At 41.8% G+C, this 26712-nt stretch overlaps 1 protein-coding gene across 2 annotated transcripts in view; it reads right to left on the reverse strand.

Moving 5' to 3' along the window:
* The window catches only part of LOC140486298 (uncharacterized), a 35944-nt gene extending 18797 nt beyond the window's left edge, over positions 1-17147 (reverse strand). Inside the window, exons 1-7 of one of the 2 annotated variants that reach the window (XM_072585245.1) lie at positions 16720-17147; positions 15622-16028; positions 14129-14362; positions 10223-10294; positions 6743-6802; positions 2756-3022; positions 587-690 (exon numbers count right to left, since the gene is read on the reverse strand). In XM_072585245.1, the coding sequence (XP_072441346.1) occupies positions 587-690; positions 2756-3022; positions 6743-6802; positions 10223-10294; positions 14129-14362; positions 15622-15961 (1077 nt within the window). In that variant the 5' untranslated portion in view covers positions 15962-16028; positions 16720-17147. The remainder of the gene's footprint in view (positions 1-586; positions 691-2755; positions 3023-6742; positions 6803-10222; positions 10295-14128; positions 14363-15621; positions 16029-16719) is intronic. The other variant, XM_072585246.1, reaches the window with a different exon arrangement.
* Between the last annotated feature and the right edge of the window lie 9565 nt (positions 17148-26712).

Genomic DNA, 26712 nt, shown 5'->3' on the forward strand with positions numbered 1-26712 from the left:
CAACATGAAGGGGCATTCAAGCTCATTCTTTACACAGACCATAAGCAGAATCTAATGATGCACTAACCAATCCGTCACCAATGACCAGGCCAATCTGGAGTTGGGGACTGTGTGATTGGACAGGAGGTTGTGGAAAGGAAACCTGGCTTCCCACCTATTAAATATGTGGCAGGAGGGCTTGTGGGCAGCCTTTCCTTCCAAAGGGCAATTGAGATCTTGATGTAGTTACGCAAGGGCCTCATGCCTCATTCAGCTCTCTCCAGAGATCCACGTGCAATTCCTGGTGAAGGCCCCACTGCAGTACTGTCAGTGGTCACTGCACCTGGTGACAGTACCAATGTTGCATTCTGATTGACCAAAATCTCACCCACAGAAGCTAGCAGTCAATCAGGGATGTAGTTGGATGAGAGGCCCAACAATGCTCAGGTAAAGAGCTGATTGATATTGAGTGACATTGGGCCTCCTGGAGAAAAACATCTAATCTATCTGATGGAGAAGGCCCCTGTCGCCATATTAAATCCAAGAGAATGCGTGTGTAAGGCCTAAGGAATTCAATTCAACATGGAACAGAAAAACGAACACTTACATTTTTGCAGGCATTGGCAAATGTCCCAACTAGAATAACTTGGTGGGTTGTCTTATTAGCTTTGCAGAGAGAGGAAATACAGCCGATCCAGTAGTCGAGGTATTCTAAAATTGGATGCATTGTACAGTTCAATTAATAAAAAGAGCAGTTTTCAGTGCAATAATGTTAATGTTAATGAAGCCATCCCATAATTTCTGATGATGATACAAGTGAGTACTTGAAGTTTGATAATCTTCTTCAGTTTTAATATTACCTTCAAATACAACATTATTTGGTATAATCTAACTCTTATTATTGGAAATTTTGGATTTAAATGATTAGGTTATAATCAGACCTTGGTATTATTAATAATGGAAATAATAATATTCTGATAGGAGATTCGTTTCTCTGCTAGTTTTAAACAAGGAACATGTACATTTTTCATTAGTTCACGCTCCTCTTAAAAATAGTGAAGGTTTTTCATCTCAATTCAGTAAACCATATGCTGACTGGCTGGTGTTTCTAGCTTGTCCCTGGTTGCCTTTGAACTGAGTGGCTTGCTAGGCCATTTCAGAGGGCAGTTGACAGTCACTCACATTGCTGTGGATCTGGAGTCACACGTAGGCCAGACTAGGTGAGGACAGCAGATTTCCTTCCCTGAAGGACGTTAGTGAGCCAGATGGGTTTTTTTGACAATTGACAATGGTTTCACGGTTAACAGTAAGCTCATAATTACAGATTAAATTCAAATTGCACCTTCTACCATGGCAGAATTTGAGCTCAGGTCCCCAGAATTTGGCTGAGTTTCTGGATCAATAGTTTAGTGATAATAACACTGTGCCATTGCCTCCCCACAACGTTCAAAACAAGTTCATAACAAAAATATTAATAAAATATTAATTATATGTTAACCCTGTGGTTTTGCTAACGGTTAGAAGTGGGAAATAAAACATCATTTGACGGTGTTCCTTGCAATGAGCTGAGGGATAATGGCAGCACCACCTCTGGAGAAAGCGAAGACAACAGTGCCTTTGCTATTATGGAGTTATTAATTTACTTTAATGGATTAGGGACATGAAGATTTTCCATTTTCCATTTATTTGCAGACATTGAGAAAAGATTGTTTCGTTCATGCCTTCGCCTGATTTGATTACACAAAGTAGAGCCAACTATTTACTGAACAGACGCATGGGCCATGGATTCCCCCTGACATCTCCTGATCTACTACTTTAACCTTTGGTGATAATCCCATTTACAAGCAGAACGGGGTTCCACTAAAACTAGGCGGACGTGGGTACTGCATACGCTGATGTGCTTTTTCAGAGTGGTGCTGGAAAAGCACATCAGGTCAGGCAGAAGCCAAGGAAAAGGAAAAAAAACCCAAAAAAAAACACCGATGTTTCGGGCAAAAGTCCTTCATCAGGAATGAGGTGGGAAGCGTCGGGGGTGGAGAAGCAAATGGGAGGGGAGTGGGGTTGGTGAGAAGGTAGCTGAGAGTGCAATAGGTGGTTGGAGGTGGGGGTAAAAGGGGAAAGGTTGGAGAGGAGGGTGGAGCGGATAGGTGGGAAGGAAGATGGACAGGTGGAACAGGTAGTGAGCATGGTGTTGAGCTGGAAGGTTGGAACGGCGGTAAGATGGGGGGAGGGGAAATGAGGAAACTGGTGAAGTCCACATTGATACTATGGGGTTGAAGGGTCCTGAGACAGAAGATGATACGCTCTTCCTCCAGGCGTCGGGTGGTGAGGGAGTGGCGGTGAGGGAGTGGCGGTGGGGGAGGCCCTGTCCCACCTGTCAATCTTCCTTCCCACCTATCACCTTCATCCCCCCGACCTCCATCCACCTATTTCACTCTCAGCTAACTTCTCCCCAGCCCCAAGATTCTCCCTCCACTAAAACTAGCTGACAAAATGAGAGGAGTGCCTTATGTCAGAAAATGTTTAACAACCACAAGAACCCATTTCTCATTCCAAATAAACAAACTCCTTGAAAAGGTTAATCCTCAGCGTTTAAAAGCAAATTACAGATTATTTGAAGAAGGGAAATAGTTAATTTCTGTTCTTCATCAAGATAATATTTTTGTAAAACGTGGAACGCAAACAATTGAAAACATTGCACATTGTCATTGGTAATGATCTAGTTTGTTAGATCAGATGTTCAAAACAATTACAGGCGTATGTCACTTTAATGTACCTTTCACAGTAAATCCACAGGTATCTGTTATTTTCTGTCCTCTAAGCAGCCTCTCTTTTGTTGGTACTGTGTCATTTAATCCCAGAGTTAGGTTGATGACCAACAAGTAGACAGCATTGTTAGGTAAAAAGGGCATGTGCATCTGTTGATACTCCACATGTCCTCCAAAGTCATAGTATCTAAATATTGAGAACTCTTCAGGCACTTGGGTGGGTTCTTTCACTTTCAGCAGTATCTGCTGGGCAAAGTTTTCATTCACAACAGCACCTACCACAAAGAAATGTCTGCAGTTATTTTTTTTTTTGAAACAGTCTTCCATGCTGGAGATCTTGGAAAATGAACTTAATGGGAAGCAAAAGCAAAATACTGTAGATGCCAGAAATCAAATCAATTTCAATAGAAACTAATGGAAAGTACTCACCCAGTCAGATAACAACTGTTCACATATCTATAATGTATGTTTTTATTAAAGGGTAATAGCACAGATTTTGTTAGAACTTAGGCTTGATTTGGCTTTTATACACCAGATTTCCTGTCATATTATGGTTGAAAACTTTGCCGAACCACCTATTTTAGTGAGTTAATTTTAAAATTAAAAAACTGCACCCTTGCAAATCTTCCAAATTGAGGAAACTTTTTAAAAGGCAATAACTCAACCAAATTTTGAAAGTCAGCTGTTACTGAAGAACAAAATAAGGCGCAAAAATCAGTTTGAAACCAAAATATGATAGATGCTGGAAACCTGAAATAAAAACCAGAAGATGCTGGAAATATTCAGAAAGTCAAGCAGACTCTGGACATTTAACAGGATCTTAAGGAAATTACAGGGGTCATGGCAACATGTCTTAGAACCATATGGCATGCCCCATGAAGTTGCTTTTCGAAAAGGCCTACTGCATCTTGTGGCACTCAGGCACTTGCCAAAATTTTCCCCAGAAACAAAGATATTAGTTGTGAAAGTCCTCTCCACCAGCAATCAGAGATCAGGCCCCATCTTACACTCAGCAGCGCCAGTGGGCCAGCAGTGGTTGCAGCTGGTATAGCATCTACCCATGGCCTTGGATGGAGCAGGAACCCTGGCTCAAACGGTGATGGCAGAAAAGGGTCGGAAATAACTCCACAGAGGCCACTATCGCATCACCCTTTACTTACACGTGCAAAGTACTTGACACTGGTCTGGCTTCCTCTGAGCCAGCTCTCCCAAATGAACAGAACCTCTGACACTCCTGTTTGTGTCTGTCAGCCAGGGCTCCCTGATTAGACCAGGTTAACAGCCCCAATCAGGGAACTCCTATTTTATGAGGTCCAAATGGCTGTCTTTGTCATGATCACAACAGGGTCCAAGGATAGAGGTTGAGGAGATTGATGGGAGGGGGCAGGAGTGGGGGTCAGCAGCAACAAACAAATTGTTCTTAGTGGCGATCTTTCTGATCCTGGGTCCTTATCTTTCATGGACCCTTCAAGAAAACATGACAGGGTTTACTTGCAGGGAGCAGGGCAAAGTGAGGTGCTGACTCTCTATTGGATGAATTCCTGTTCTCTGTCAGGTTAAGTGCACATCAGTTGCCCATTTAAATGCCTGAGTTAGCAGCGGATGAAGAAATATCATCTCTGGGTCTTTCCACCCACAGGCATGGAGGCAAAAAAGTGGTGGGGTCCTTACCCACCATCTTCCCACAAGTTAATTGCATGCAAGGTCCCCTAAACACCACAGGGGAAGTCACTAAAATCCACTCAAAGCTTCAGATTGTGATAGACTGACCTAGTGAAAAATTATTTCTATTTCTTATTATGGATATGTTTAATCATATTCAAATACATAATACAAACTTGTATTATAAACAAGATCAGCCTTTGTTTCCCATCTCTAATTACCCTTTAGATTGGCACTCCAGGCCAGTTCAGATCGCTGTAGGTATGGAAACACATGTAGGCCAGGCAGGTCCGGGTGGTAGATTTCTCTCCATAAAGGGCATTAGGAAACCTACAGAATGTTAAAGAACTTTCGAGATAGGATGCAATTTGCTAGGACCATGGGGTCAAGGATTGTTTTTTTTGAGGAAATTGCTCGTGACCACAGATTTGAAGTTGAAGTGAATTGCATGGACAGAGAGAAAGGAATATACACCTTGAAGTAAAGTATCTTACAAGGAGGATGCACGCACCGGGTAGCCCTGCCCTTCCCATCCCCACCGAAGAAGTAGTATAGCTGCCCTCAATTTCCACGACAAAAATTCATTCCAGGAGGCCAGAGGATTGTTAAAACATCACCTTTACCAATACAGAAACCATCAAAGAGATAGGGTCAAACTATTTGGGTTCATCAAATTCTCCAAAGTCCATGGAGCTCTCATTGCTTTAAGGGCTGACAGAACATCAACATCAGCAAGACAGCATTCTATCTCCTCAAAGGCCAGCTCGTGCTTGACAAGCATTTGAGCACTTTGCACATCAACACATGAGATGCACAAAGCTACCATGATGCATCCATCCTCCAATGTTTATCCCTTCCTGATTTCTTCACGGAAGAGAATCAGAAGATGGAAGATGGGGAAAAAAAAAATTGTAGCTGCAAGAGCTGCTCCTTTTTTGAGGTATTTTAGGTGTTGAAGGTGATTTCCTCAAATTCCAGGAGTAGCAATTGCTATTTTATATGCTGTTGCATTGTTTTGAAACTTTGGGAGAAAAAAAAAATCAAAACAATGGCGTTTTTAAAAGGGAGAAAGAAAGACAAAAGGCGCATGGTCAGTGAGGGAGAGAAAGAAACTAACCTACGCTGCTAACTGACACAGCAGTGAATATGCACAGTTACTGTCTTTGCTGTTTGAGTTCACATATCTCTGGACATTGGAGTGTGTCTAGGAAAAATTAGCAAACAGCGAAATTCACAGCTGACCTTGGATAAAATCATGAGGGGCATGGATACGATAAGTAGATAAGGTCTTTTCCCTGGATTGGGGGGGGGGGGGGGGGGGGGGGGAGTCCAGAACTAGATGGCATAGATTTAGGGTGGTGGGGGTGGAGATAAAAAAGGACTGAAGGGGCAACTTTATTGTGCAGAGGGTGGTGCATGTATGGAATGAGCTGCCAGAGGAAATGGTGAAGGCTGGTACAATTACAGCATTTAAAAGGCAAGTGGAAGAGTATATGAATAGGGAGGGTTGAGGGGGATATGGGCCAAATACTGGCAAATGGGACTAGATTAGGTTGGGATATCTGGTCAGCATAGACGAGTTGGACCGAAGGGTCTGTTTCCATGCTGTACATCTCTAAGACTCTATTACTATGACTCATGCATAGCTTATGGGTGATAAAGTACCACTGCTCCTGCTGCAAACCCCACACCCTTCCAAGGTTACCATAGCACTGATTCCAAGTAGTCCCAGTACAGTTTAAAAACCCTCCGGAGAATATGAATCGCATTTCTATATAGCTTGGTGGCACTTACCATTAGAAAAGTGTGCAATCTGCCTTTGGATTTCTTCCAGGCTGGCTTGGAGGCCTGAATCAGGGAGTTGTGGGTCTTTTCCCTCTCACTTAGTGCCATGCCAGCTGGTGTCATAGTTTAAATGTGAATTCATCATGAGGAATATTGGAGTAATACAGTGAAGTTATTGGAGAGTGAGATGAGAGCAGCGAATGTGATTGTTTCATTACAGAATATGTCCTCAGTCTATTGTTGAAGAATGCAGGCAGAATTGTATTTTGTTTTACAGGATGCACAATGTTTACCTGCTAATACAAGTGAATATGCAAATATACAGATGCAGGAAAATCACATGCAATTTCCACCACAGGCAATTGATGGGTGCACAAATCTTTAAAATAAAGTGATGTAACTAATTTTGAGAATATCAGCCTTTAGTTTTGATGAGTAAAGCATTTCAGGAGTGTATTTCAGGTAGTCCAGCTTGAGGTTTGCGATTTTACTCGTGTATTACAGAACATTGCACAGATTTTGTTTTAGAAACATGTCCGCTAACATACCTTCATCGAAACACTTTTGTTCTCCTCCTGAACAAGTATCACTCTGCTCGGTTTGTGTTCCTAGATGTTAAGAAATAGCCTGTGACTCAAAGCACATTCCACCTTTTTATTTTCATACAATATGCTACAGATGTTTTTAAATCTAAAAAGGCAACTAGAGCAAAGGAACACCATCCATTGCAAGCTCCCACAAAGTGCCCCTCCCCCCACCCAAATCAGAGTTGGATCAATATCATTGTTCCTGCAATGGTGTAGCGTTAAAACCCTCAAACTCCCTTCCTAATAGCACAGCACTGTGGGTGTACCTGCACTGTATGAACTGCAGTGGTTCCAGAGGCAGCTCATCACTTTCACAAGGCCAGTTAGAGATGGGCAATAAATGCTGGCCTTGAGAGTGAAGGTCACTTCTAAGGAACAAATACTGTCTCTTGTACACATGAGGACATATGGACAAAAGGCTCTTTTCTCTGACAATAGACCAGTGTTGGGTCTTTGCTCACTGAACATTTTGTGCTGAAGGTGCAATGCACATTATATTGCACAACTTACACAGCATAACAATATTAAAACTGCAGAAATCTACTTTTCTTCTCACATTTCTCCCCCTCAATTTATTTAATTATCACCATTTCCAATCCTTTTACCTTGCCATATCTGATTTTGTTGCTTTAGGGGATGTGAGCATTGCTAGCTGGGTCCATGCTTACTGCCCATCCCCAGCTGCACTTGAAAAGATGCTGGTGAGCTGCTTTCTTGAGCACTACAGTCCATTTTGTGGAGGCACACCCACCATGTCACGGGGAGTGAGTTCCAGCATTTTGACCCACTAACTATAAACAAATAGCAAAATATTTCTACTTCAGGATAGTTAGTAGCTTGGAGGGGAACTGCAGCTGGTGGTGTGGCCATTTATCTGTTGCCCTTGTCCTGGTAGATGATAATAGTCCTGGGTTTGGAAGGTCCTGCCTAAAGAGACTTGGTGAACTTCTGCACTACATTTTATAGACTGCACATACCGTTGCTGTTGTGCACTGGATTTGTTTCTAAAGGTTTGAGACCAATCAGAAATAACTGTTTGTTAATTTTTTTTTTTTGCACACTTCTTGCACATTCCTTTTCTTATTGGATTTAGTCGGATACAATGAAGATTTAAGTTGAAACATTAAGTAATGTGTAAAATTAACAAGATTGAAGGGATTCTCAGTCATAACAATTGCCTTTTTTCATTATGAGCACATCTGAATAGTTCAAAATCTTACAGAATATTAATAGTCTATGTTCAATAAACTAACCATGTGCAAGGCATAGCTTAGGATTTGTTCTGTGCTATTTTGTGCTTCGCAAGCTGTAATATAAACTGGAAAAGCTGGAAAGATTAGCATCTGTGGAGAAAGTAAGTTGGGTTCTGTGATTCTTTGTCTTGAACAAGATCCAGATTCTCAATTACATTGAGAATGATGTGGAGAATGCAAGGGTTAAAACAGCTCAAGCTGGTTTTCTCTGTATCTTCTATTGGCCTTCTTGGCTCTAAGATTGTATTTTGGAGAGATAGTGGGAAAATTCCCAAAGGCAAAGTTTGATGCAAACTGAGATTTAGTTTTTGAAGACAGTTTTTTGGTATAAATAGTCTTGCTCACTGTATCTCGACAGAGAGACACAGAGAGGGAGACAGAGAGACACAGAGAGGGAGACAGAGAGAGAGAGAGGGGGGGGGGGGGGGGGGAGAGAGAGACACAAGAGTTTGAATCATTTACCTGTTTAAGACATATTTTACTTCAGCAATCTGACTTTGAGTGTGACATTTGTCCCACAACAGGAAAGCTTGAGGTTTTAAATGAATTATGAGGCATCGATGAATTATGAGGCATAGCTGATGTACTGATGCATCAAATAATAGACTAAGGAGTCAAATATTATAGTACACTTAAAGTCTCTGGGATCCACCACCCAATACACTTCAGAATGTCAGGAAAAAGAAATACATGTGCATTACAAACTATGGACAACAACTGTAACCTCCATTTGCTGTCAATCTCTTGATTTGTTTAACTTCGGCAATAATGCTTCCTCAGTGATACTGATGTCAAAAACTGGACTGATCTGAATTGCCATTTGGGCAGTGAGTGTTGTATTACTTCAGTTTTATACTGAGTATGTTCTTTAGAACATAGAAATGTTTGTAACTTATCTCAATGGTCAAATAAGTCAGCTTTTTTCTACTGTTAACAGTTTATGTTTTATCATTGTATGTGTACATCATGTGGAAATGTCCTGTTTCAGTATGTTTTGTAAAGACAATTGGTGTCATATAAAAATGACATTTAAATTCTTATTCTACTAATCTCTTCAGTAAGAGGATGAAATAGACAGCTAGAAGATTTTTTAAAAAGTGCAAAAGTCACATCCTTTCCTTTCCTTATTTTTGCACAATGGATTAAAAGATACCAGAAGGTACTGGTTTAAACTAAGGAAAGAGTGCAAAGAGATAGCTGTAGTTTTTAAAATCATGTTTACTTGTGTGCATTATGAGCTGTACACAAACTTGCATTTTTCCGAGCATAGAAGGGCAAAAGCACATGTGATATAGGTTCTGAACTAAGGGGAACCATTGCTTGATGACAACATCTTGATTGGCTGCTGACAAGATGATTATGGTTTAGGTAGGAGTAGTGGAACCATTTAGTCTACAAGACAGCATCAGAAATCACTGTGTATTTCTTTCTTGTACTGAGGTACTAGAATGTCTCCATTAATAGTTAACTGCCTTGCAGTCTCCTCGCTGAAAATTCCCTGCTGGAGGAGGAATAAGTTTTAAAGACAGCGGAAGGTCAAATCTTCGAGCAGCAAATGAAAGATAGCATTGAAATCCAAACAAGTTTGTCTTGTTGGCAAAGTACTTAAAAGGAACAGAAGGAAAGCAACTCATCAACTCTGTAGCCCAGACTGGTGCTATTGAACTGTGTTTACCTGATTTTTTTTTTGACTCTTAATATCCATGTCGATCTGTCTGTTTGTGAAGGAAGAATTTAAGAAGGGCTAGAGTTTAAGTTTTAGAGAATTAAGTTAGCAATTCATATTTCCTAATTACCACAGGTTAAAGAAAATTCATTACAAACAAATTGTCATGTTAAGTACAGAAACCTGGTGAATGTTTTCTTTTAACCAGAGTTCATTAGTAAGATAAATTGGGATTTCAGATAGTTACCTAATTCTTTTTAGATTTGTAATGACTGAGAATAGAGCTTGATTTCCAGTGCACTGCCACAGTGAGCCACGGCGAGCCACGGCAAGACAATCAGTAAAAAGTTAGTTAGAAAGTCAGAACAGGGCTGCAAACAATTTAAATTTTATTTCAGGCTCAAACTGCTTTAGGGAAAGACCTTAAACAGCATAATCAGTAACAGAATGCATTTATTTCCCATTAAAAATCACTTTTTAAATAGTTTTTTAGTAAAAGACAATGCATATATGTTTACTTACCTTCAAGGGGCTGTTTGTCAGAATTTAAAACACAGGATGCAACTGCAGTCGTTAGGTCATCACTTGGATTATCTTTACATGTAAGAAAGGACATGTTTGGAAAATGATTAATGTTTAGAATGTCACATTGAATGTGTAATCTCTGAACAAACCAAATAATCTAAGTTCAGACATTGGCTGCATTGTTTATATCTGAAAGAAGCAACGTTACATGAAGTCATACTAAATTATGTGAAATTAGAACTCTTCATAAAAAAAAAGGAGAAAAAAAACTATAATGCTGGAAATCAAAATTTGGAACGGACAATGTTTGAAAATGCACAGCAGGTCAAGTACATCAGGAAAGAAAAAAAAAAGATGTGCTTATGTTTCAAATATAAGGCCATCTGGGATTACACACTGGTGTCCCTACTAGACAGCTTTCCATCATTATCTTCTTTTTTACTTCAAAATTGAATACCTATCAGTCAAATTTGGATGGCCAATGGTCAGTTCTCTACCACACTTGCTGACGATAAGCTCACTGGTGTGAGAGAAGCAATCTGTAAATGGATAGTTAGGAGAGTACATGAATGCAGTGATAGCATCACAAAGGGCTGCATTTAGGCAAGGCCAGGTTTGGGAGCTCTCTTTAGCCAAGGCCAGGATCAGGATATCTCTGCGGGGAGGTGCAGGTGGCAGGCGGCAGGCTGCAAGAATTATGGGTGAGAGGAGACTGCAAGATGGGTCTGGGGAGAATAAGAGGCTGCCCATTGCTTTGAGGAGGAAAAGGAGACTGCAGGAGGTTACAGAGTGTGGGAGTTGCAAGGTGTGGGAGCTCTTGAATGCTGGTGTGGTCTAGGGAAAACACACCTGTAAGAACCATCCTTGGGTGCAGTAATTTTGGCTTAGGTGTTATGAGCTGGAGTGGAAGTGGGTACTGCAGATGCTGGAGATTAGAGCCAAAATTAGAGTGGTGCTGGAAAAGCACAGCAGGTCAGGCAGCATCCGAGGAGCAGGAAAAATCAACATTTCAAGCAAAAGCCCTTCATTAGGAATGAAGCTGGACGTTGAGTCCTAGACACTGACACCTAAGGAAAGGGGAAAGTTACCTGGATATTTTGCACCAGGAAATGGTCAAGCCTCTTAGGATAGGGTCTTCTGATTTGATCCATGATTGGTGACAGGATAGTGCAGCTGCAGCTGAGATGAGTAAGGCTCCCCAATAGGCAGGAGCCTGAACCTTTACAGTCAACCTAGAGGTTTGAGGTTTTTTCAGCTTATTTGAATGAGTAGGTGCTGCAGGATGGATGAGCAAACTGACCTATGGCAAGATAGGCAGAGAAAAAAGCAATATAGCAATAGTAGGGGCCAGTAGGGTGAAGGGAATCGATACCTTTGACTGTAGCAAAGAGCAAAAATCCAGAGGGGGGTGTTGTTTTCCCCATACCGTGGTGGCTCAGTGGTTAGCACTGCTGCCTCAGTGTCAGGGACCCAGGTTCAATCCCTGCCTCGGGCAACAATCTGTGTTGAGTTTACATTTTCTCCCCGTGTCTGCGTGGGTTTCCTCTGGGTCCTCCGGTTTCCTCCCAAAATCCAAAGATGTGCAGGCCAAGTGAATTGGTCATGCTAATTTTCCTATAGTGTTAGGTGCATTAGTCAGGGGTAAATATAGGGTTGGGGAATGGGTTTGGGTGGGTTACTCTTCGGAGGGTCAGTGTGGACTTGTTGGGCTGAAGGGCCTGTTTCCACACTGTAGGGAATCTAATACCATACCAGGTCTGCTCAGACCTGAAGAAGAACTGTGATAGAGAAGGGGGGGATCCAGTCATTGTTGGCACCAATGACATTGATAGAACAAGGAAAGAGGTTCTGCAAAAATCACTGAGGAGATAGGTATGAAGCAGAATCTCAAACATAATTTCTGGATTATCACCCGAGCCATGTGAAAATTGGCATCGAGCAAATTAGATTAGAGAAATGAATATATGGCTCAAAGTCAAGTGTGGGAGAAGTGGCTTCCAGTTTGTGGGGTTCAAACAATAGAACAGGGGAAGGTCAGGACTATACCACTGGAATGGTCTACTCCTAAACTATGCTGGAGTCTTTGTTCCAGTGAGCCTTAGAACTAGACAAAGAATTTTAAATACAACAGCCGGGGCAGGAGATCCAAGTTGGACAAATGTGGAGAGCGAGAGCGAGAGAAATTAATATGGGTACTGAAAAACGAACATATCAACAGATAAGACTAGAGGTTACAAAAAAAAAGTGACAAAAGTAAACATTTGGTTGACTTCATCCTCGGGCAACAGCAGAAGTGGCTAGTGAGATATTTGATGTGTAACTTCCAGAGTTCTTTAGACTCAGGGAAGGTTGCATTATATGGGAAATCTAATTAGGATGGTGTCGTGGCTCAGTGGTTAGCACTGCTGCCTCACAGCACCAGGGATCTGTGTTTGATTTCACCTTTGGATGACTGTCTGTGTGGAGTTTGCACCGGGTTCTCTGGGCTCCTCCCATAGTCCAAAGATGTGCAGGTTAGGTGTTTTGGCCATGGGTATGCAGGGTTACAGGGATAAGGTAGGTTTGGGTGCAATGCTGTTTGGAGGGTCAGGATGGGCTGAAAGGCCTGCTTCCACAATGTAGAAATTCTATGATTCAGTGAATGTAGCTCTCTTACCCAAAAGGGCATCGGTAATGGTGAGATGGCACCAAGTAGAGAGGACTTTTGTTCTTGCGACAGCTCAGCGAAGGGGACTCATGACCATGGTCCATGATAGAGCCCTTAACAAGAAGGACTGTAAAGGTGAAGACTCCTTTACTTCTTCCTTTTTCTGCCTTTACATTCTATGTTTTGGTTTATTTTTCTGTGATTAAGATAGCGTCAGAGAACAGTGACACTATGCAACACATTTCACTATATTTTGCAGCAAGATACACGTGACAATAAATAAATCAAATCAGGAAAGACAGAAAGCAGGAAACTACATGTTTCCCCAGGGAAAATATTAGAAACCATGATTAAAGGTGTTATAGCAAGACACTTCAAAACATTCAAAATAATCAGGCAGAATTAACATGATTTGTGAAAGGGAATTCAAGCTTAAACAATTCATTAGAGTTCTGTGAAGAAGTAATATGTGCTTTGGATTAAGGGGTACCAGTGGATGAACTGTACTTAGATTTCCAGAAAGCATTTGATGAGGTGACATATCAAAAGGCTCTGGTGGAAAATAAAATCAGGGTTCACTGATGGTCTTTCTGCAGTTAGTAAGATGTCAGAGGTGGTAGGAATGCTAGATACATTCTGCCTCCCACATTTCCTCACTATTTCACAGACATAGCCCCTCTTCCTCCCAACCTGCCCATCTTGTGACAAGGTGTCAGCAAGTTAATATGGAAATGAAGAAGAATGCCTTCTCTCAAGGATTTTGGAATTAATTACTTCAAAGGCAGTGGAGCTTGAATCGCTGAATGTTTTAAATAGGTAGTTAACTATAGGGAAGCCAATGGTTCAGAGAAACAAGTGGGGAAGTAGATTTGAGGTCACGGTCAGATCAGCTATATGTTTACTGCATGATACAGCAGGATCAAGGAACCCCAGCTGGTTAACAGACCAATAACCAGGTTGAGCAAGTCATATTTCCCTATGCTTACAGTGATACTGTTGCCCAAGAGAAAGATCTCATCCATAGAGTTAACTCAAGAGGGGGAATAACACTGCATTGAATCACCACAAAAAGAAAACAGCATACAACTTTCACACATGTTCTTAACATAATAGTTTCTACCCACTTGTTATAGTGCTGTGTAGAAAACAACTAGATTATTTATCAAATTACCATGTTGCAATACCCAATATTTCACTTTGGTTCAGTCTGACTAGTGAGGGAATTCAAACCTGTGATAGACTGAATAATTACTTACCTAACTTTCTCTCCCAGTTTTTAATATCTATTTGTCCAATCCGTATTCCATCAGTTATGGGCTCATCCTCCTGAAATGATTCATTCAGTAATCTGCGCAGCAGAGTTGTTTTCCCAGCACTCCTGTAGCCACATACGGTCAATGTCCTGACATGAAACGGGACGTTTCCTTGCTGAAATACATCCTTAAGCTTTTTCTTGATTTCATCAGCTGCATCTTCATTTTGAATTTCTGCTGATGAATAAAGACATATATCAGGCTCAGTAATCAACAAACATGAGTTATTCGTAAAGTTGATGCTATTTAATACTCAAAACAGGGGGTTTACCAAGTGCTTTAATATGTCCCTGAAGAAGCAATGGTTCACATTGTGAACCATGCTTAAAAGAATATGAAGCAGTTAAAGATTTTGAGCTTACTGACCCACATACTTTTGTCATAACCATTAGGAACAATGATGTGGAGGTGCTAGTGTTGGACTGGGGTAGACAAGGTCAGAAGTCACCTGACATCAGGTTACAGTCCAGCAAGTTTATTTGAAATCACAAGCTTTCAGAACGCTGCTCCTACATCAGGTGGTGTGAGGAATAAGGCAAAACAAGGCTATTGAAGCAGGCAAGTTACATCAGGTATTATCCTGTGCTGCAGTTTCTATGGAACCATATTTGGGGCAGAACCTCAGTCCCACAGCAGGGGAGTTTCCCTCAGACCTTACATTGGATGGTTTGCCAGTGAAGTGGCATTGAGATACTGAGAGGTGCCTAGCACCACATTCAATGTGAATTAGCCAGCAATGCCAAAGTTCCAGGAGTGAATAAAGTAAGCCCTGTAGGATGCCGCATGGGCATCTACCTCGGAAATCTGAATTATCACATGGACCTTCAATAAATTGGGCAGCATTGTAGCTCAGTGGTTAGCACTGCTGCCTCACAGCACCAGGGGCCTGGGTTCGGTTCCTGCCTCAGGCAACTGTGTGTGGAATTTGCACATTATCCCTGTGTCTGCGTGGGATTCCTCCGGGTGTTCTGGTTTCCTCCCACAGTCCAAAGATGTGCAGGTCAGGTGAACTGGCCATGCTAAATTGCCCATAGTGTTAGGCACATTAGTCAGGGGCATATATAGGGCAGGGGAATGGGTCTGGGTGGGTTACTCTTTGAAGGGTCGGTGTGGACTTGTTGGGCCGAAGGGCCTGTTTCCATACTGTAGGGAATCTAAATTGTTGAGATTCAAGAATTTTTTATCTGTGCGTTCTCGGTTTCTAGAAAGACCCCTTCCTATAGCGGCTTTTGCCCGAAACATTGATTGCGAAGCTCCTTGGATGCTGCCTGAACTGCTGTGCTCTTCCAGCACCACTAATCCAGAATCCCTTCCTATAGCAGACCAACTTCAGAAAGCATTTCAAAAAAAATGTTTCAATCCTGGCTTTCTCAGCATTTTTATTGCAGAGTTTTAATTGATAGAAGTGTAACAAGGCATGAAGGCAAAATACTCACCGACTCCTGGCTCTGTTGCAGTAAGTTCACCCTGGCAGCTACTGTCAATGACATTGTCTGACACGTCATCATCACTTTCATGCCCACCATTGAACAATTCAGTGACATTTGCTTTTTGCACAAATTGTTTTGTTAACTCTTCCAGTCTATGCTTTCCAATTATTTCTAGTTTCCTTCCTAGAGGTTTTGACTGAAACTTGTCATCAACTTTGTATTCGCTGTCATTTGATGCATCATTCTCTGGTTGCATGGAGTGCTGCAAATCTTGAACTACCCTTTCGAAGCTTTGTTTCCCCAGTTTCTCCAGACTTTTTCCTGCACGTTTAAAAATCCTGTCCATTTTGTTTTAAAGTCAGTGGCAGTACAAAGTCAAGGATGATGTCTGTTTCGTTAAACAGATGGATAATCTGAAACAAATAGATAAATATACATCCATAAGGTTAGAAAATTATTAATGCCATCTGAACTGTCTGTACTAGTGATTGATTTTCAGTTTCATAAGCAAGGCCAACTAAACATTAAGGGGCTTTGGATACATCTTACATTTATAAGTGAATGTTAGTTGAAGGTTTCCTGGACAAAGTCCTGATAAATTTCATTTGAGCTAGCAGTGAGGAAGGCAGATGGTATGTTGGCTTTTATAGTGAGAAGATTTGAATACAAGAGCAGGGATGTCTTATTGCAATTTTACAGGGCCCTGGGAACACTACACTTGGAATACTGTGTGTAGTTTTGGTCTTATTATCTGAGGAAGGATGTTCTGGCAATGGGGGGGGGGGGGGGGCAACAACGCTTTATCCGACTGATTCAATGCATGGCTGACGTATGAAAACACACTAAAATTGGTTAAATTTCACACCCTTATGGGGGCAATCCGTCTCCAGCAGATAACTACAACTTGAACGTAGTTCAAGTATTCAGCTTCCCCCCCCATTCCCTTCTGATTGCTTTGTCTATCTCTGTCGCTCTGCTCGGTACAAATGCCTCGTAATCCACGCACATTAAAATAACAGTCGAATTACACACAAGCTTTAAGGAATAATATGCTGTGAACAGCCGAAACATTCAGGTTCAAGCCGAATAATGAACAACACTTACTGAGAATTCAGTAGTGAAAGTGCAACTCGGTCAGAATCCCCGACGCTTCTCTCACACACACCGATGATTGCAGAGACATTACTGGCAAAGAGGGAAAGCTTGCTCAATTTTATTTTGTGGGTACACTCCCAGCCGCAAGCATCTTATGTGCTTGGTCCTTTCGTTTCTCCTTTCCGTCCAACCAATGGTAAGGCTTGAGTTTTTTTTGGAGAGGGCGGGGTGCATTCTGAGGTCATTCGGGAAAAGCCGTAAAACGATGCAATCTGGAAATTTTCAGCGTCTGGGAATTTTGTTTCATCAAGATATGCATCGGTCCCGGGGAAATCCCGGAACTGGAGCTCACATTTCAGCACCTGCTGCTGTGCCGCCGTGGAGAGAGAGCTGAAAGATGTGCCCAAAGGGCGATCATTTTTTTTTTCACGATCTCTTTGACGAGTTCCAAAAGTATCGAAACTGGGGAGGGTGAGGCATTGGTGGGGGCTGGGGAAGTGCTTGATAGGCAAGCCCCAGCCAGTTTTGGAATCATTTCACTCCGGGAGTTGTGTGACTCTCAGGGATGGGATTGCCCGCCACTCATGTCTGGGAGCAAGCCTCCTGCAATAGGGCCAATCACAATGGATGTGACCGACACACTCAAATTTCCAATCCCCAGAAAGATTCCCACCCCTCATCATCTTTGACTCTTGCCCCTTCCCCTTCCTACCTCGTTCCTTTGCTTTTATCCTTCCTGTTCACTTCCTCCTTCTCTCCAGTTGAACAGAAACTTATAGATTTCTGTGTACAATGTTCTTTGGAAGGTGCAGTTTATTAATGGTGAGTTTTGACAATCTCATTATTCCTCTCATGCAAAACCAAGTGTTACAAGTATGGGCTGGGGATACTTCCCATTTGTTCACCATCTCAAGGGTAGTTCAGTATGGACAGCAAATGCTGGCCCAGACAGCTGTGAAAGAATTTGTAAGATCCTGTGATGTACCAGTTGAACCTCTCTCAGAGCCTGCAAGGACTCTCTTACCTGTTTTGTTTGGGTTCCAGAGACCAAGTTACTTCTTAAATCTCTAGTGGAACTCAAATATTCCTCAGCTTTCATTCCCAGGTCCTCCTGCTTCCCAATGTTCCAGGTGTCTGCCTGTGGCACACTTGTGGGCATTCTGCTGAATGGTGAAAGTGCCACGATGGTCTAGACCAGGTGGGATCCCAGTTGCAGAGACGGCTGAGTCAGGTTCCTCCCAGCATGCTGCTTTCAGTCTGGCTCGGACCAGAAGAAATTCAAAAAGATGCATTTTTGGTCAGGGTCGGGTGGGAGGGGGAGTGTGGGGGGTGGGGGGAGAGAGTGGGGGAACATCATAAGAAAGGAGATGAACAAATTACTCTTTAAAAACAAAATAAGATACTGGACTTCTTTATTTCCCTTCACAATCCTCTCTGAAGTCAGGCATGCTTGTACCAGGAATGGCAGTGGATGAGGCAGCAAGTCCACATTCCTTCTCCACTCTGACTGCCACTTATTGACCGAGTTGCTGCCCCAGCCCCAAGGTCTATATTTGTGGAATGACTCAAATCTTCACCAAAGTCTTAAGTGGGTTCACTTTTGAGCTTCATGGCGATGCGACCTCTTTAAACTGCACAGCCTCCTGACATTTTCTTCTCTCTTGAGCACCTCACCTTGTTGCAGCTCCATGCGTCTCATTCAAATCTTCATTCTGTACTATCCACCTAAATACCATACTTAGATTCTTCATTGCCTCCTTCCCTCAGTATCTACTATTTCTCATGCTTAGTAAGTCCAACCTCCAACTTCTTTAAGCCTACCTCCTCTGTTTGAGTTCACTTCTTTTCTATCCTTTAAGTAGTTCCTTTTCATAAGCCTCCCATCACAACCAACCCCTTGAACTTGCCATTTCACACGGCCTCTATATTTCAGTCACTTGAATCTTGGCAAAGACTTTCTCTGCACATTGTCATGTCCCTCTTCGCTCTTACTTTCATCTCCCTCCAAATCCCACTTCCTATTCTGTCAGTCCCGGAACAAAAACTCTCCCTCAACTCACTTTCAACTTGGCAATTATTTAGCCTTAGGCCCTCCTTTCATCATGATACTTCTACAGTTACGTATCTACTCAATCCCCACTCTCAGCCCTGCACTTGATGTCTTTCTTCCCATTAATACCATTACCCTGATGGGAGCCCCAGGTTCACTTCTTAAACTACAAGGAACCCAACCTTCTGTATTTATGGGCAGAATTGGTTCAGTCGTTCATCATCAGTCTTCACTGTTCATGTGGACCCCCATTAGGTCCTGCTGTCCTCTGTCAAAATTGTTCATTACACCAGGATTATTTTGGTGTGTGTGGATAACCCTGGCTTCTCTTTTTTTTAAATGTGGTACATGAAAATAGTTTGATTTAAAAATGGAATGATTTGGCAGCATGGTGGCTCAGTGGTTGGCACGGCTGCCTCACAGCATTAGCGGCCCAGATTCGATTCCACCCTCGAGTGATTGTCTCTTTAGAGTTCCTCTCACAGACCAAAGATATGCAGGTTAGGTGGATTGGCTATGATAAAATTGCCCGGAGTATCCAGGGATGTGCAGGCTAGGTGGATTAGCCATGGGAAATGTAAGTTACGGGGATAGGGTGGAAGGCTGGGTTTGGGTCTGTGGGATGCTCTTTGGAGGATCGGTGTGGACTTGATTGGCTGAATGGCCTCTTTCCATACTGTGAGGATTCTATGAAAATGGTGAAGGCATCTATTCTCATATACTGACATCAGAACCTGTGAGTCTGGCAACTTCCAAGCTTACAAAGGTATTTATCTAAATATTCCCCATTACAATGAAAGAAAAGGTGCAGCCAACATTTTTTGTCATCTAAACCAAAGCCATTAGTGTCACTTGATTTCAAAGTACATTTTGAAAATTCCTGTTCCTCAAAAGTGATATCCAATATCATTTTTTGTGAGCCAAAAACAAAAGGCTGGACTGTATTTATACTTTCCTTCAACAACAAAAAATTCTTTTTGTTCTCTACATCTTTGCCTTTAACAATGATGATACTTTTTGTATCCAACAAAAACGTACACCATATTGGAATGAAAAGACATAAATCCGTTGAGCCTTTTTTCGAGAATACAAGGATGCAAGTTATTTTTAGCGATCACATTTAATATATTTAAATTGCATTGCTCAACTTTGGCCCAAAGACAACTCTTCTCACTTTTCTCAGAATCTGGAATAAAAATAAACAGAAAGTGCTTGAGAACCTCAACAGACCTGGCATCATCTGTGGAGTCCTAAAGAAGAGTCATATAGGAGTTGAGACAATAACTCCATTTCTCCCTCCATGGATGCTGGCATTCCTGCTGAGTTTCTCCAGCTCTTTGTTTTTAGACTCAGTTCTAGGATTGCTTGTGTGAATGTGCTTCAGCATCTTCCTTCTAACCTCTTTAGGGCAATGATCCTAATCCCTTTGTGAAGAAATTATAGCACTTTTTTTTGTTTGCCAACTACAGTAACAGATGTGTGCTTTATACTTCCAGACCATGCTTTTGTCACAACTTCCTGTCGCTCTTGAAATTTGCATCTCATTGCATAATCCACATGATCTGAGCAAGGCACTTTCTTTTCAACTGTGATGTGGTGTTGGACTGGGGTGGACAAAGTTAAAAGTCAGCAGGTCAGGCAGCATCCGAGGAGCAGGAAAATTGACGTTTCGGGCAAAAGCCCTTTATCAGGAATGGCTTTTTGCCGGAAACATCAATTTTCCTGCTCCTCGGATGCTGCCTGACCTGATTTGCTTTTCCAGCACCAGTCTGATCTAAACTCTGGTTTCCAGCATCTGTAGTCCTTACTTTTGCCAAGTTAAAAATCATACAACGCAAGGTTATAGTCCAACAGGATTATTTAGAAGTACTAGTTTTCGGAATGCTGCTCCTTCATCAGCTACCTGGTATATATCCCTTTATCCGAGCTTCCAAAAACCAAAAAGCTCCGAAAACCAAAGGTTTTCATGGAGCATGCAGCATCAGTCATGTCTGCATAACATCACGGGGTTTTCTTGGCAGGCGAAGGCCACACCCACTCGACCCACGTGGTGGCATGGCCTAGCACTCGGAGGCGTCAGTTGTGTATTGTATTTACTGTGCTAAATTGTTTAATTTTAGAATGAAAATGTCAAAAAGAGGTGCAGGTACATCTACAAGCTAGAAAATATAAAGAACTGAACACTAAAGGCGAATGTAAATATTCAGAAGGTTGGTTGCAGAAATTCAAGATGTGTAATGGTGTGAAGTACCTGAAAATCTGTGGCGAAAAGGCTTCTGCTGACCATGAAGCAGCTGAAAATTATGTTGGTGAATTTGCTAAGCTGATATCTGACAAAAGCCTTCGTCCTGAACAAATGTACAATGCTGATGAAACAGCTCTCTACTGGCGCTATGTCCCGAGAAAAACATTAGCAACAGCTAATCAGAGAGCACCAACAGGTTTTGGCACCAACACACTCTTGGGTGTGTCAATGGTGCTGGCACACACAAAGTGAAATTGGCAGTGATTGGGAAAAGCAAACATGTGAGTTGTCTTAAAGGTGTACGCAATTTGCCTGTGCATTATTATGCAAACAAGAAAGCATGGGTAACCAGAGAATTTTTTTCTGATTGGTTCAGTAAACACTTCATAGCAGTGGCACGAGCTCATTGCAGACAAGCTGGACTGGAAGAAAAGTGTAAAATGTTATTGTTCCTGGACAACTGCTCCACACATCCCCTTACTGAACAGCTTGTGAAAAGTCATGTTTTTGGCATTTACTTGCCCCCGAATGTGACATTTTGGTATTACAGCCCTGTGAACAAGGAATTTCACACTCCATGAAGAGCAAGTATAAAGACTATTTTTTAAACAATATGCTCGCTGCAGTCAACAGAGAGGTAGGAATTCAAGACTTCCTGAAAGAGTTTAGTCTTAAGGATGCCATTTACACAGTTGCTAATGCTTGGAATTACATTGATAAAGCAACATTAACAAATGCTTGGCACAGACTCTGACCTATTTCTTATAAATGATTAGATTCCCTTCAGTGTAGAAACAGGCCCTTCGGCCCAACAAGTCCACACCGACCCTCCAAAGAGTAACCCACCCAGACGCATTTCCCCCTGAATGATGCACCTAACACTATGGGTAATTTAGCATGGCCAATTCATCTAGCCTGCACATCTTTGGACTGTGGGAGGAAGCCCACACAGACATGGGGAGAATGGGCAAACGCCACACAGACAGGTGCCTGAGGCTGGAATTGAACCTGGGCCCCTGGTGCTATGAGGCAGCAGTGCTAGCCACTGTGCCACACTGTAGGTGAAGAGTTTGAAGGATTTCATGTCACTGGAGAGAAAAAGATGATAGCAAGCCTTGTTACTTACGCACAAAACTTATCGAACGAAAGTGTAAATAAATTACATGAAGCTGACAGCGAAGAAATACTGAACATTGACAATGATGTACCTGTCGTGCATTCCTTGAGTGATGGATACATTGCTGAAATGATTTTAAATACGGGTTCCTGTACAGATAAGTGAGAGGATAGTAGTGATGATGATGATGATGACTTAGTGAACACAGTTGAAAAAGTCCCCTTTGACGATATGGTGAAAATGTGTGATCAGTTAATTGCTGGCCTTGAACAATGTTCATTTACAAGTGAGCAAGAGATTATGGCAATTTACTCAATTAAAGAGAGATAGCTTAGACAGAAACCTATGTTAATGAGACATATGACACTTGAAGAAGCCTTTAAACCCATCGCCTGCCATAGTACTGAAGCTGTGTGTGTTTAAGTTTTACCAAATGTTTTTATTGTAATGTTTTTTATGGAATTAAAATGTTTTGAATATTTTTTGGTCGATGTATTTCATTTATCAGTACACTACTCCATAAATAAAGTGTGGTAGTACTTCCAGTCTTCATTTATCCTACTTAGTGTGAGTATTCATACATTTTTGCTGCAGTACAATATTTATGTTTGATTATTGGCTGCTGCCCTGCCCCCTACAGGGGACATTACATTAGTTCCAAAAACCGTAAAATTCCGATTTTCGCAAAGCAGCTGGTCCTGAACATTTCAGATAAAGGGATACATACCTGTACTTCCAAATAAACCTGTTGGACTAGAACCTGGTGTTGTGTGATTTTTTAGCTTTTTTAAATGAAACAGTTTGACTATGATTCCTATGCCAAGTACTGGAAAGTGGCAGTAGTGTAGATTTAGTGTCATTTTGATGATACAGGCTTGATGTGCTGATGGACCTGTTCTGTGCTTTATGATTCTACAACATTCAAAACAGTGATGGAATCTGACAGTCAGATGAATTCCAGGCCCCAACCTGCTTGCTTCAGCTGTGTCATTCTTGTGCTATTTTTAAATGGAGGTGATCTGTCTGAGCAGGAAGCCTTCAGAAGGTGGGTGCTGCCTGTTGCTACAGACAAGTGCAGCCATGTTGAGGACTGCTGCTGTCTTACTGATTAAAGGAAATAACTCTTCAGATGGCTAGGAGGCTGAATGTGGCTGCATTAAGGAAATGGTTAGGAGCAGCGTTATTGCTGGTGTTAGTTGGTCTAGGTATTTGAAGAAATATCAATTGCAAAGAAAACCGCTTGGGCCCTGTGATGAATCAGGTTGCTGTGCAATGATGTGTACAAGACTGTTTGGGCTTGCTTTGCTTAACGTTGAGTACCAGGGTGCTGAATGAACAGACCACTTTAAGAAGCTACTTCCGAAATGGTGACTGCATTCCTCTGCCCACCAATTCAAACTGCCCCCCCCGACTATCCCTTTGAAAAAATGTAAGACCTTTTCAGAGGTGTCAGGATCCTCAGAGTACCTACCCCCAGGGCTGTGATTTCAAATTCGGACCTGAACCAAGTCTTGACCTCCCTGTCCTTTAAACATCCAGTTCAGTGTGTCTGTTGCATTGATGACTCTCAGAGTATGTTACATTGTTCCTCCTTGTTGAATCTACCTTATCGTCAACATCTTCCTTCAGTGGAGTGCACCTCCCAGTAGCGTGCTGGTGATGTCAAGTCTCTGCAAACAAAATAACATCCTAAGTGCAGCAGGTAGAAGCAATTTTAAAAAGATGTTTTGAAATGGCCTGTGGTAGGAATATATTGTCACTTTCTCTCTCTGAAACAGGTACTGGTTAAAATACTCACAAACAAAGACAATACTCAGGCATTCTTTCTCATTTGGTGCATGGTCTCAATCAGTTTGTATGAATGCATTGGATATAAGCTCAAACAGGCTGTTCTTGTTGAATGAGAGTTGCTCCAAGTCCTGTTTTACTCACTTATACAGCAAGACTACTTCATTGCTGACATCATATTCCTTCAGCACTGGCATTGTCCACATTAATTGCGATGATGCAAATGAAAGCTGCTTCTAGTTCCATGTCCTGATTCCATTGAAGTCCTTTCAAGTGAGCTTGGGTAGACATTCACATTCTGTTGACAGATAGGGCAAGAACTTGGCTAGATTGTTCATGAATCATTGAGCTGCTTTCACATGTGTTGGTTGCTGCATATCTACTACAGCTCACACCTTATCAGTATCACAGCAAAGTCCTGTCACTGTCTGTACACAATTTATAAACTTCAGTCATCTTCAACAGCAGCCTTTTCCATTTTCAGGCTCATTTGGCAAGTTTACCACTTTCCAATAATGATTTGTGATGTTTTTTTATCATGTCTCTGCATCCATTGACCAGCAGATTGTCCACAATCACTTCCACTCTTGGTAAAGCATGAGCTATCTCATACTGCTTTGATTGGCACTTTTCCTGAGTGCAGAAATGTCTTATTGCATGCTCACCTATCAGTAATATGGTCAGAAAACTACGAGCTACTCTCGCTAGTACCCTTCCTTAGCATCGAGGCAGTAAAGACTTTTGTCTTGCTATTGAGTCGGTATCTCTTCAATGATTAATGTGGTGTAGTGAGATCTCGTTAATTCTTAATTGAACTCCTTTTGGCGCATACACCCTCTCAGCTTTCCATGTATCTATCATAATTACCATGCTGATAGTTATTACTTTCTTGATATCTCATCTTTTCCAGCTCTGCTTTCACTCAGCCCTTTCAGGCTGGACCTGAGCAGTTGGAACTCTCCTTAAAAGATGGCAAGTTGGTCTCATACCCTCATCTACTTCCAAATGAAATTCACCAAAAAGGAATCCAAGACCTGCAAGAACATCTGTATGATTTGTTATGGACCAGGCCAGACCCCCTCAAAATATTTTGAGAAGGTATTCTGGACCATAACCTTTTCATACTTTAAAGGCAGATGCGAAGTGGGTGTCCCAGGTGTAATGTAGGTGGTCAAACCACTTGGCTTGAAGCAAAACAGACCTTATCTAAACATTACAGTTGAAACACAAACAAAAGAAAGCAGAATTTAGAGTAACTTGACGATTGGAAAACTTAACTGACCTGATACAGTACCTACGGGCCAACCACTGTATCCGAGGGTCTGGTTTCCATGGTTTCAGTTACCTTCAGTTTACTGTGGCCCAAAAATATTGCAGGAACGTTCCAGAACCAGGGACTGGGCCTGCCAGGGAGGTAAATTTCCCATTGAAATGAGTGGATTCATGACTATCCATGGTTTCGTGCTTCCGTGGTAGGTCTTGGAACATATCCCATGTGGGTGTGCAGGTTTACTGTATTACTAATTAACTGTTCCAATACAGTAACATCCCATTAACCCACCTTTGAGCTAAATTAAGGTAAGTTCAAACACAGATTCTTATGGCAGGAGGGAACAATGTCCAGAGAGAGATTTCAGAAGCAAGTCAGAGGAATTATTTTCTGGAGATTGCAACTTCCCCGAACTCTAACGTCTTGTGACTGCTCCAGAACTAGAAAAAATCTAAACTGAGAGAACTGGCCGCTCCCCTTCCATTATTAAACTAGACTGTTCACCACCTCTGCCTTTATGACCTGTCTTCAAAAAAACAAGGAAAAAATTGCCTTTTTAAAGTGACAGTATTTGTTTGCATTGGTTTGCATCTGTGACTTCGGATGTTATGCAAAACACTGTAAATCTCGCTTAGCGTTATCAGTCGAGGCTTTTGACTAGTTTCAGCACAGATGAGGGCACTTTACTTTGTGTCAAATCTCTGGAACTGAAGTTCAGCGGCATTCTTTAACCCTGACACCCCCACACCAAACCCCCAAGATCATCCAGAACACTGTACCTCATATCAGAACTCAAACCAAGTCCAGTTTACAGACATCATCCTTGTTTTCAAATATCTCCAAGGCCCTGCTGCTCCCTATCTCTGTAACCATCTACATCCCCGCAACACTCCAAGATCTCCGGACTCCTCAATTTCTGGCCTCTTTCCCATCTTCACTCCACCATTGGCAACTGTGCCTTCAACTCGCTGCATCCAAAATTCTGGAATTTCTTTCCTAAATCTTCCTGCTTCTCCACCTTTAAAATCCTCCTTCAAACCTATCCCTCTGACCATGCTTGTAGTCATCTGATCTAATATTCCCATAAGAGTCTCGGTGTGAAAAGTCTGATTGAGAATGCTTCTGAGAAGTGCCTTGGCTTTTTTTTTTGGCTCTGTTAAAGGTGTCATACAAACGTATGTTATTGTTATTCAAAGAAGCTGAAGGAACCAAGAATAGAATGTTGCTGACAGATGTATTTAGTTCACATGTTAGGAACTGAGTACTCTGCTGAATGGAAAATTGCTGAGTTCAGTGTCAGCTGATCTGAAAAATGGAAGCAGAGAGGAAATCTGAATGCAAACTTCAGGCAATGTGAAACATAGAAAGTCACTCATAGCATGTATCTGATTTAATATGTGATGGCTTTGGAAACATAGCTCTTCTGATGTCGAGGAGCTGAGAATTTGAATGACAGTCAAGAAAGGAATCAGAACAAGATAATTAGGATGTAACAGTTATTTATTTTTAATCCATTCAATTTAAATGCATTC

Source organism: Chiloscyllium punctatum, chromosome 15 (genome assembly GCF_047496795.1).
Source record: "Chiloscyllium punctatum isolate Juve2018m chromosome 15, sChiPun1.3, whole genome shotgun sequence".
Taxonomy (NCBI): Eukaryota; Metazoa; Chordata; class Chondrichthyes; order Orectolobiformes; family Hemiscylliidae; genus Chiloscyllium; species Chiloscyllium punctatum.